The sequence below is a fragment of the Micropterus dolomieu genome, linkage group LG17 (assembly GCF_021292245.1).
Source record: "Micropterus dolomieu isolate WLL.071019.BEF.003 ecotype Adirondacks linkage group LG17, ASM2129224v1, whole genome shotgun sequence".
NCBI lineage: Eukaryota > Metazoa > Chordata > Actinopteri > Centrarchiformes > Centrarchidae > Micropterus > Micropterus dolomieu.
Genome location: NC_060166.1, coordinates 23,707,226 through 23,718,687, shown reverse-complemented (window position 1 = coordinate 23,718,687; position 11,462 = coordinate 23,707,226). Strand labels below are relative to the sequence as shown.

Below are 11,462 nucleotides of genomic sequence, written 5' to 3'. Positions count from 1 at the left end.
GCTGCTGTATGTATATAGTAGTATATGTGGTTCCACATGTGCATATATATGTATATATATATATATATAATGTGTGTGTTTCATATGACACTTATTATCAGTAATCCAGCCCAGAAAATCTGCTGTTCTACATGTAGCCTACTCTTCTACTCTACAACTCTTCTACCATACAATGAGAAATAGACATGATCATTGGCTGAGGACATGCCCACCCCAGGCTGTGTAACATTATTTGTAGTCTTAGAGAGTAAAAGAGTCTTCAATAAACTAAATGTGAATTTATAAAATTGTATTGATCTGGAGAAAGACGCTAAAAACAGTTGCAATGGTGAAACAACTATCTTACATAGCTTTAATATAGCTGATAGCTTACATTGCAAACAAATAACTTTGTTTTGTGTCCCAAACTTGTCAAATCTATAATCACCCAACTGAGGCAGAAGAAGCCATCACAGATGGACATTTTACTAAAAAGAACAGCCCTTAAATCTTCATATAATGTGGCCTAACTAACTTTCTACACTGCAGTTAAAAGGATGAGCATGATATTTAAAAACGAATGCAGCCCGAAATACGATACAAACTAATATCTATTAAATATACTAATAGTTAACAACTAATCCAAAAAAACATGCCGAACATGAATTTGTATGTTGCTTTTATGAATGTAATGGAACATCTGGCTGGTAATTGACGACTGCAGTGTTCCTGTTTAGGCACGCCCAGGTCCATGCGTCATACGCATGGGGGTTGCTTTTTTCCGGATAGATAAGTAGGCTGCTGGACGCCGCGTGGAACACATAGCACCGTATGTGAACTGTAAAGGAAGCTGGCAGTTTATGTTATTGATATTAGCGACAGTAGATTTTTGAAGCGAGTAGTTGCGCTCTTTAGATACATTTCAAGATAACATTAAACGCGCACAATGGCTGAGAAGATGGATATGGAGGGAGGGAAGGCGTCCAACGGCGAGGCGCACCTCGATAGCCACAGGAAGAGCAGCCCGGAGCCGCTGTCCCAGCGGGTGAAGAGGATAGTGATGGCCAACTTGCTGGTGATTCTCACTGTGGCTGGTGTCATCATAGGTGTTTTAATTGGACTTGGTGTGCGCAACGTGGCGCTGACCCGGACCCAGGTAATCTACATCGGGTTCCCCGGTGAGCTGCTCATCCGGCTGCTGAAGATGATCATCATCCCCCTGGTCGTGTGCAGTCTAGTGTCCGGGGCGGCCAGCATTGACCCTAAAGCCCTGGGCAAACTTGGCGGCTGGGCTATGCTCTTCTTCCTGGTCACCACCTTAATTGCGTCAGCCATTGGGGTTGTGATGGCTTTCATCTTACAGCCTGGGTCTGTGTCAGCCAAACCGAACGTGCATGACTTGGATGGTGACGTGCCCGCCGCCAAAGAAGTGATAGACTCTTTCTTAGATTTGGTCAGGTGAGTGACTCCCCCGAACACCAACAAGTTCCCTCACCTTGGTGGCAAACTTATAGCCATGGTACACACAGGAGTCTCTGCTCCTTTTTACATATTTGTTCTTTGTGGTTTTATTTTACATTTTGTCTTGACAACATGGGCACATGTGGTGAAAAGCGTCCTGGCGGGACAACCCCGCGTGTTAAAATAAGACCGGTACATTCTTGTTCTGTGGGCGCGCTTTACTATCATTTCACGGGCTTTCCATTTTAATTTCCATTGAAGTGGCGACCACAAGAAAGAAGTAGGCTGTAGTGTTTTTTTTATTTTTTATTTTTAGCTAATGTACAGACACGTAGTGAAGAGACGTGTGGTCTAACGTCTCACTAATGTCCGAAAGATGGCTCCGTGCCCTTTTTTGCCTTTCAGCCTGAAACTCGTTGACCTTTGTTGCTCTTCTAAGTCAAGAGCATATCCATTCCTCAGCACCCGGCTCTAAACCTGTCTGGTTGAGCGTCAGTAGCTTCACAGTATGGCTTTATTTGTCAACGTGTCACTTTCATGAGACGCCTCATGTACTGAGAAATAATAAAAGGAAGCAGCGGTGTTCAGAGTGGACAAACACTTGTCTCAGAGACTGAAATAGTGAGGTGTCAAAATCAGATATTGAATTTTAAGGCGTCTTACACCACGTGTTCCATGAAGTGTGTTTTTTCCTCTTTTACACATGTACACATCTCCAGTTCTACAAATAAAAAGAAACGAATAGAGCCCAGATGGCATTGCTTATCTAAGCAAACAACACATTCAGTAGATTAGTGTACTAAAAAGTTTATTGAACCTCAACCTTTTGTAAACACTCTGCTCACATAGTGTGAGCTGAAGGGGCATGTGCTGTTTTCCCTTACAAAGATAAGTAAACTGGCAATTTAGTATAACCATAGGATTAAGGGAAAGGTAGCTCTGCTATAGTTTGCCATCCAGTGTATGTGTTTTTTTTTTTTTTTTTTTTTTTTTTTTTTTTTTTTTTTTTTATGGCTTCAATCAAGAAACATGCTCAAGTGTTTATGAAGAGTACACACACACCATGACATTGCGAGACATGAATTGAAGCTTGCCTTGCCCTTTCATGTTTCCAAAAGTGTCTGTTCACATGCAATCATGATACACATGTGACTCTGGCATCATTTTGTATGGTTATTTTTGAACATCTTTGACGCTTTCAGTGCTGTTTTACGTGAATTATGGAATTGTGTGCTATAAAAACCAGAATTTTCCACACCCCCCTCCTTTCCTCCACCACCGCCATCCCAGCAGTGGGACCTAGCCCTGGCAACACGTCTTGAAAACATTTCAGTCCGCCTAGAGCCAGATTAGACGTGCAAGGGTAACGGGGTAAAACTTGTTACACTGATTTTTTTATCAGAGCCCCTTAGATAATAGTTTTCACAAGTTGCAACACAGTGGCATGGTTTACAGAACTCTGATATCTCTGTTCATGTTTAATGGCTGGGATGAAAAGTGATGTCCATAGTAAACACCTTTTTTTTCTTTCTAGAAATAAAATTGTTTGATAATCAGTGCAATCCAGTTTATTAACTGAGTTCAAGAATGCAACATCTCACTGTTTTCCAGATTTATCTATTGGTAGCAGGCTACTTTATTTTTAAATTTTTTTTTATAGGGGGGTGGGGGGTTATCCGGGGTAGCACACAATCCACCACTGCACATGCGCGCACACACATTTACATATTATCCTAATAGGCCAACAGGCAGAACTCCATGCCTCTCATTAGAGCGAGCCCTCTCTGTTGGTGTCCTGGTTAGTTTTGACAACAAAGACAGTGTTTGACTGAATAGCTGTTCATCAAAGTGTAAAAACAGCCTGGTCATTGTTCAGATCCATGCTCTATTTAATGCTTATCTGTCATTGTCCACAGACACGCTTACATGAAAAGACCACGTGAATATTCTTTGGTTTCAAACTAAATATATTTGGGTTGTGGACAAAACGTTTGAGGGTGTCATCTTCGGTTTTGGGAAACACTAGTTGAATTTTAAAGATCAAACATCTAATCAATTAATTGAGAAAATAATGAAGATTAATCAGCCCTTGACCACATCTCTGCCTAGAGATGCATGTAATAAACTGTGACTGGAGCCACTCCTACACATTCTTGTTAACATTCCTGATCTCCTGCCTTTTGTTTTCTCAGCCAGTAGTAGTGTCACCTGTGGATTTATTGACCATAGGAGTGAAAGGGATCACACAAGATATTTTTCAGATCAGCAAAAAAAAAGGCTTAAGTTAATTTTAAAACACACTACATTAGCTCTGATGTAGCCACCTCTCTCTGTCTGTAGTCACCACTCTTATGATCTATTTCTATGATGACAAGCATGCCCACTGTCCCAGTTACACCACTGAAAATGCCTTAAGTCCCAGCTTATGGGATTTCACTCAGTGGAGGCGAACCTGTGTGACTAACCGTATAGATCAACTACAATCTGTTACACCAATAATTGACAATATAAAGTATTTGCCTTGAGCTACAGCATGACATTAAATACAGATTTTGTTACACTTTTCTCAGAAGAGGTTCACATTTTACCTGCTCTGATGCCAAGAATATGTGGTATTGGATAGCTCATCAGGCTGAATTTTTGTCCCTTTTTTAGCCTTCACTTTTAGTATTTCTGTCCTGAATAATGCACTGTCAAGTACATTCCCACATTCTACAAATTAAATAAAAACATCACCAGTACACAAATTCAGCGGGGGTCTACAAAACTGTGCAGATCAGACAGGCCATAAACTTACTGAACTTTCTCCATCTCATATCATTTTACTCTCTGGATCTCAATCTAAAACTGGCTCAATATTGAGAATTGGAGCAGGTCCATCCCTCCGATCATCTTCTCCATCAAGCACCTACAGTCGTTGTTAGACAGGGAACTAAATATTTACTATTCCACGTAGACCTTCACAAGGTGTTTTGTTCGCTTGCTGCCAGATCTGGGAGGTGTAGATGCCATGAAGACGTCAGAGCGGTTTGCCTGGAACAGTCAGCAGGCCGCCATGAAAGGGACACACCCACTTAATGGTGTTTGACAGTGTCGCGTGTGGATTGTTGTCATACGACTCTATTTACAGTGTCTTTGGCTGTGCAATAGTCAAGGTTATTTATATAGCCAAAATCCCAAGAGGGTTACCCAATCTTCACAGCACATGAAACCCTGTTTTCAACTCTTGATTTGGTTAAAGAGAAACGCAACCAAAACCGAGATGTAACCCGATTTATAAAAAAAAAAACATGCCATATTTACCATAGCATACATATAATAGATGACACATTCAAGGAAGTTAACCTGTTTAGCGTTTCATTAGAATTTGGTTGTGTACCTATGCCAGGAGTGAAGCTGCCACAACAAAGAAACAGGAAGGGGATCTCTCAGGTTTCAGATCTATATTATCAGCTTGGTGCAAAGTCAGATTAATTGAAAATGCACAATAGAAAGCAGTGTTGTGCTGCCTTTTTCCAAACATGCAGGTCTTAGACACTGAAATGATCTTTAGAATATGACCCAGATTGGAAGCCTGTGTCAAACACAGTATGTAAATTACCCCCAACAGTTTTGAATAAAACAGTATTTAGCATTTGAAGCTGTATTAATATCCAGGATTAGATTAATGACTCTGGGTCGTAGAATGATAAAGTGACTGAAAGATTTGAGTAACACAAATGCATCTGAATATAGTACTAGAGTATTCAGAAGCCTGATATTGGCTTGAAAGCCCGGCATCCTTTTTGTCAGGGCACTTCCAGAATTCAACCTGTGATGCAGTTGCATACTGTTGCATGTCACGCAGTCATGTGATGTTTAATCCAGATGCACTAGGGTTCACAATGAAAGGGGGGGAATAGTTGGAAAGAGCTTGTGAAGTTAATGCCTTATTGTTCTAAATCCATTACAGACAGCTGACTAAAGGGGTATCGGGGACACATGGGTTTAATAAGTTCTTGAGAGATTTAATATACAGTTGGACCTATGTACCAACGTGTGTGTGTGTGTGTGTGTGTACATGTCAGCGGAGACTGCATAACAACAGCAATAAGAAATGGGGGAGCAGAGTGAAAAAGGAGATTAATAGTTAAATTCTCTCAGCTATTTCCTCATGATTGACCTTGTGATTCCATGGGTTTGAACGATGGCTAACTACCAGGGGGTATAGCCGCTGTCTGCTCCACTGGTGATTAGACATTTGTAGAATAGAAGTGACTAGTATTATTTTTAAGAGTTAGGGTATAAGGTAGGACTGTGACCCAGAGCAGCTTTGTAGTTGATTTAACCTTGTCTGTGTGGTGCGCAAACAGTTCAGACTTCACCAGAAACATTCATGAACTCAGAGGATGGCAGTTTATGGCTTTACGATGTGTTTGCCTTGTAGCAAATGTGTCCTGTGTGTCCGTTCAGATAAGTGGTCAGGGGTGTTTTATGCTGGGGGGCTGTGTGTGTGTGTGTGTGTGTGTGTGTGTGCGCAGATCGAGGAACAACCAAACAAGGCCCGAGCACTTCTATTGTGTTCTACTCTTCAGTTCCCAAACATGTAATTTCTTTCCCTCCAATTACAGCCACATCTTTTTCATTAGATTTTTCCCAAGGCAACTGGTTCACACAAAGCCCAGGAATTGAAAGTATTTGGGTTTGTTTTTTTTTTCTCCCCACAGAAATATATTTCCCTCCAACCTGGTGTCTGCTGCCTTTCAATCAGTAAGTACTGCATCTTGATTATTTGCACATAATGATTTTTAAATTGTATGAAAGAAATATTTAGATAAGATGACCATGCACTAACTGTGCAATACCTTTCCTATCCAGTATGCAACCAGCTACAAACTGGTTACCAAGAATGGCACTGATGGAAACCCCAATGTCACAGTGGAGAAGGTGAGCAAAAGGAATCGCCTGGTTGTCCCCATAAAATTGACTGCAAATACACTACATAACATAAGGACACTATCTTGTTCTCTCTAGAATGATGACTGGTGTTGTTCTGTGTATCCTGACTTCTGATCTGTGTAATTTTTTTATTTTCATTTGTGCGTCTCTCTCTCTCTAGGTGCCCTTTGGAAAAGACCAGGATGGCATGAATATTCTTGGTCTGGTAGTGTTTGCCATTGTGTTTGGTGTGGCTTTGAGGAAGCTGGGAGAGGAAGGGGAGATCCTCATCAAGTTCTTCAACTCCTTCAATGAGGCCACCATGGTGCTGGTCTCCTGGATCATGTGGTAAGAAAACCTGCACGTTTGCTGGTTAGGGGAGATTATAAATAAAATCAGTATGAAGGCCTTTGTTAAATATCGTTTGATCAGGCTCTTTATTTGTTCCAGAAGCATAATAATTTACAGTATTTGCTGTCCCTTCTCCTTCTTTCTCTTTCCTGCTCTGCCTGTTTTGCTACAGGTATGCCCCTCTTGGTATCATGTTCCTTGTAGCTAGCAAGATTGTCGAGATGGAGGATGTTGGGACACTCTTTGCCAGTTTGGGGAAATATATAGCCTGCTGTATGATCGGACATGCCATCCATGGCTTTCTTGTGCTGCCTGCCATTTACTTTATCATCACAAGGAAGAACCCATACACCTTCCTCTGGGGAATATTCACAGCTCTGGCAACAGCCTTCGGAACAAGCTCCAGGTAATAAACTCACCGTTGCTTACTTCTGACTTTCCTGCACACACGCCTGTTTGGTCTTGCTGGTTGTTAAATCTCAAATACTGAGGTTGTCCTGTTCTAAAACACACACACACTTCTCTCTACAAACTAACATACACATACCTTTCGCCTTCATACACTCACACGTATTCCTTGTTTCTTAGCTCTGCCACTCTGCCCCTGATGATGAAATGTGTGGAAGAAAATAATGGTGTGTCCAAGCACATTAGCCGTTTTATCCTGCCCATCGGCGCGACGGTCAACATGGACGGAGCTGCTCTCTTCCAGTGTGTGGCTGCTGTTTTCATCGCTCAGCTGAACAAAACTTCCCTTAACTTCATCCAAGTCATTACCATCCTGTAAGTCCTAAAGCCACTGAAACACGTCTGCAGTTACACAACTGCATGAAATACTATGTCCAGTTGTACAATTACCTCAGTCATTAGGTAGTGAAATGCAAATATAGTCCGTATACAATGACATATATTCAATTCAATGTTAGTAAAAAATGTTGTAACATTGTGTAACATTTTCTATCTGTGTCTGTCATTTTCCCTTCTAATGTGTTAGTGTGACAGCTACAGCATCCAGTGTTGGAGCAGCAGGTATACCTGCTGGGGGTGTGTTGACTCTAGCTATCATCCTGGAGGCCGTAGGGCTGCCCACCAATGACATATCTCTCATCCTGGCTGTCGACTGGCTTGTGTGAGTAAAAGACCTTTGTATTTTATGTGACCTTGAAGCATGACAGCCAAGTAACAGTTACTTACAGACTTGCTGTGCTCCCTGACATGTGCACTTCGGCAAGTTCTGTCCACATGTAATGTCTAAATGGCTATCTGAGGAAGTTTGATAAAGTATATCATTAAAATTGCTTGCCATCCAATCTGTCTTTCTTTAGTGACCGTACCTGCACAGTGCTGAATGTAGAGGGCGATGCCTTTGGGGCCGGGCTCTTGCAATACTTCGTGGACCGCACGTCCAAACAAGAGGAAGGAGCAGAACTGAGCGAGGTCAGGCTGGAGGGCGACCAATCAGCTGCTGCCCCCGAGCACTCGCCGCTCATTGAGAAGCGAGGTGGGAAGGACAGTGCAGAAACAGTTTTGTCCGAGTCTGTCATGTAATCCAGCTGCTGACATCACTGACCCTCTCACTTGTTTGACACCCCTGCCAGCCAAAACCTGAAGTTCAAGCCTCCCTTTTTTTTCCCCCCCTGCCCTGAAGAAACTGTTGCATGGAGAGAGGATGAATATGCACAGTATTTATAAAATACAAAGAGAAGCACTCTGTCAACACTTTTCTGTGCGGGAAGCAAAAAAGTCGAGGGGTGGGGTGAGGGGATTCAAAATCCATACTATGCTCAGTGACTTTTTGTTTTCTTTTTGAAGGACAATATTATGCATTAGTCTGGCTACTGTGTTGAGACTGTTTCATTTGGCCGATCCTCATTCATTTTAAAGTCAGAATTTTATCATGCGACCAAGTTGGATAAATCAGTGGTTCATCAGTCACAACTAAGTTTATCATGTGACCAATATAAACATCCACTGCAGTGTCAAGAGGCTGGCCTATTGACCCCTGCAAGATGTAGTAATGGCCGATCTAATGTTACACAGAAAGAAGAAATGTTACATTCATTTGAGAAATGGAAGTGGCCCACTGGCACCAATTTATATAAATAGAACCTGCATAAGTGACCTGGAAGTATTTACCACTCCCTGGTGGAAAGCATGAAAAGTTCCGACTTTAAAAGTTCACGAGGACCACCATACAGCTTGCTGCACCCAGCAAGACAATACAGTTTTTACATTAACCTTCTGGAATCCATTACCATCCAAATGTTTCTTACCATCACCAATTTATTATTTTTTTGCCCTTTTCTGTTTCCCATACAGAAAAAAGATCCTATGTTGTAAAATCTATCATTATCTGCTTTGAATACATTGTTTGTGTATTTTATCATGCATGATTATGGCCACTTTCATGCAGACTTCTTCTAAAGTATTTTAAACTTTATTTCTTGGATATGATTTGGCATATGGAACAGTAGTTAGACTGTTTTCCATATACTGTGCATGAAAACAGCTGTGATTATGGATATCATTTTTTTTTCTTTTTTTTTTGGTTCCTTTGGTGAGAGAAGGCAAAAGGGCTGTACAACCTGTTCTCAAGACTATATTTTTTATTCTGAAGCACACCAAATGAAATAATATCCTCAATGTCCCAAAGCTGAATGATGGAACTTTTTCTAAAGGATATGTCAACATGCATGGACACAGATCTCCAAGCATTTCTGCCTCCTGAAATGGACATGGAAATGGACATCTGTGTGATGGCAGGCAACATAACCTCAGGTTTAACTATGACTTGAAGATGGTCCTTTAACTGCTCCTAATCTTCTGCGACCAAAAATCACACCGACTCAGCAAACAAGAACAGAGACAGTTTAACTCCTGAAAACGTTGAATGACATTTCCAGGGAGATATGATGTTGTTTTTTTTTGATCTCACATTTTAATAATGCTGCTCTGTATAGGTCCCAGCATTTTAACAAAAGCACAAGAAGGATTCAAAGGACAGTATGATGTGACTAGAAGGACATTTAGTTTGATGTTGTGTATAAAGTGTGGTGTGAGTACACGCGATGTGTAAGCAGTAGGTGACTTGTTAATTTTTAACAGAGGGTACTGACCCGGATCCTTTCTTTCACCTCCGACTAGCAAACTCCCACCCAATGCTAAATTGTCTTAAGAATATTATAGCTCCAAGACAAAACTGACGGGCGACAAGTCACAATTACAGATCTGTCTGCTACTTCAGCACTACAGACACCTCCATGGATTTGTCAAAGCACAGCAAACTTAAGCTAATGATATTTCAGAGCCATGGTCGGGGCCATAGATTCCAACTTGCACAAGCCCTCAGTCGGATAGAGGATCAGTTAACTGCTCTGCTCTCTGCTATTAGGTGGGTGGATAGAGATGATGCATTTTGCTAACAAAGGGCATGGCGTCCTCCCTCAAATCGCCTACTGTGTCTAAGTAAAAGTCCTTCCACTACAAGGATGTCTCTACATTTTCAGAATAAAACCGTTGAAGCCTAAACCCTAAAGTACTCGAGGCATGCTTACTTTCACTTAACTTAAACCTATTTATGTGTTAGATGTAATGGCCATGGACATGAAAAACGAATACTATAGGCTTCAGGCCTCCTTGTACGTCATTGATGCCTCTGATACTTTTTTGTTAAAATTTATATTTATTACCGTAATCAAAATCCAAAGAAAATGTTTTGACATGTTGTTAACACAAAATTTAATGATTTCTCTCAAATTGGATCTTCGAGTCTTTTTGTAAAAACTGGGTAATTATTGTTTTGTTTAAGTTTTAGAACTATTGTTAACTTTTTCTTGGTTTATTTTAAACGTGTGGACTGTGCATGTACAAGATGCTTCCATTTGGTGATATTTTTTTTTTCTTTTGCAGTTTGGCTGTGGGCATTTTGAAAACTTCAAGACTTGAGACTTTAGAGAATGTGTGGTGTAGTAATGAGATGTATTTGTTGTATCCTGGAGGGATAATGTCTATTTTCCAATGCAACACACATCATGTGCAATTAACTGCACAGTTGCACTATTGAATGTTTTATCGCTTCCATCCATATCATATTTTACCTGTTTAAAGCTCTACCAAATGACTACGGAATATTCTATTTATGTTATATACAAAATGTATGCAGTGGGTTAAAGTCTGTATTCTTAATCAGCTTTATAATGGGCTACCTTCTGCAGCATTACCAATGAAATTGTTGCAGTCCTGAGGTCTCAACTTCTACAGTCTTATAGATCATGAGTGCAAAAATGCTAACTGCCTCAAAACAAGCTATTGTGCTTCAGTTTCTACTTATTGCCTTTTTGGTGCAAGGTTGTAAATATAACATTCCTTTCTGAGATCTTTCACCATATGGATGTCTGTCTGGTTCAGAATATTTGTGGTGTTTGTATGCACACGGTAGAAACTGATTTTATTAAAGTAGGTCTCCCTTTCAAAAACAATGATCAGGAAGTCTGAATCTAGTATCTTTAGGTTTTAAACAATAAAGTCTTTTGTATTTGGCTGTGTCTCTTGGCTGTTACAACCTTCCCTGCACATTTTAAACCCTACTTACTGCAGTGGTGAGTTGTCCCTGCATATTTCATGACATTGAAAATGCACTAAAACTGCACAAAAACACAACGGCCCCTCAGTGGTATAGATGCTTATCTAATTACCAGGTCATATATGAACAATGCTGGTTTTCCATTAAGTAAGAGGAATACAACATGTGCAGC

At 40.7% G+C, this 11,462-nt stretch overlaps 1 protein-coding gene across 1 annotated transcript; it reads left to right on the top strand.

Moving 5' to 3' along the window:
- The first annotated feature begins 803 nt into the window (after positions 1-803).
- slc1a5 (solute carrier family 1 member 5) lies at positions 804-11,246 on the top strand. Its single transcript, XM_046073014.1, has 8 exons — positions 804-1,437; positions 6,147-6,189; positions 6,298-6,366; positions 6,539-6,705; positions 6,881-7,114; positions 7,297-7,491; positions 7,703-7,837; positions 8,034-11,246. The coding sequence occupies exons 1-8, from the start codon at positions 926-928 to the stop codon at positions 8,254-8,256; spliced, it is 1,578 nt and encodes a 525-aa protein (XP_045928970.1). The 5' UTR covers positions 804-925; the 3' UTR covers positions 8,257-11,246.
- Positions 11,247-11,462: the final 216 nt, after the last annotated feature.

What these genes read in the sequence shown, in the direction of transcription:
- slc1a5 (XM_046073014.1), top strand. Translation starts at nt 926, where the DNA reads ATGGCTGAGAAGATGGATATGGAGGGAGGGAAGGCGTCCAACGGCGAG. An exon ending in TGTCTGCTGCCTTTCAATCA is followed by an intron (nt 6,190 to 6,297) that starts GTAAGTACTGCA and finishes TTTCCTATCCAG; the next exon opens with TATGCAACCAGCTACAAACT. An exon ending in CCAATGTCACAGTGGAGAAG is followed by an intron (nt 6,367 to 6,538) that starts GTGAGCAAAAGG and finishes CTCTCTCTCTAG; the next exon opens with GTGCCCTTTGGAAAAGACCA.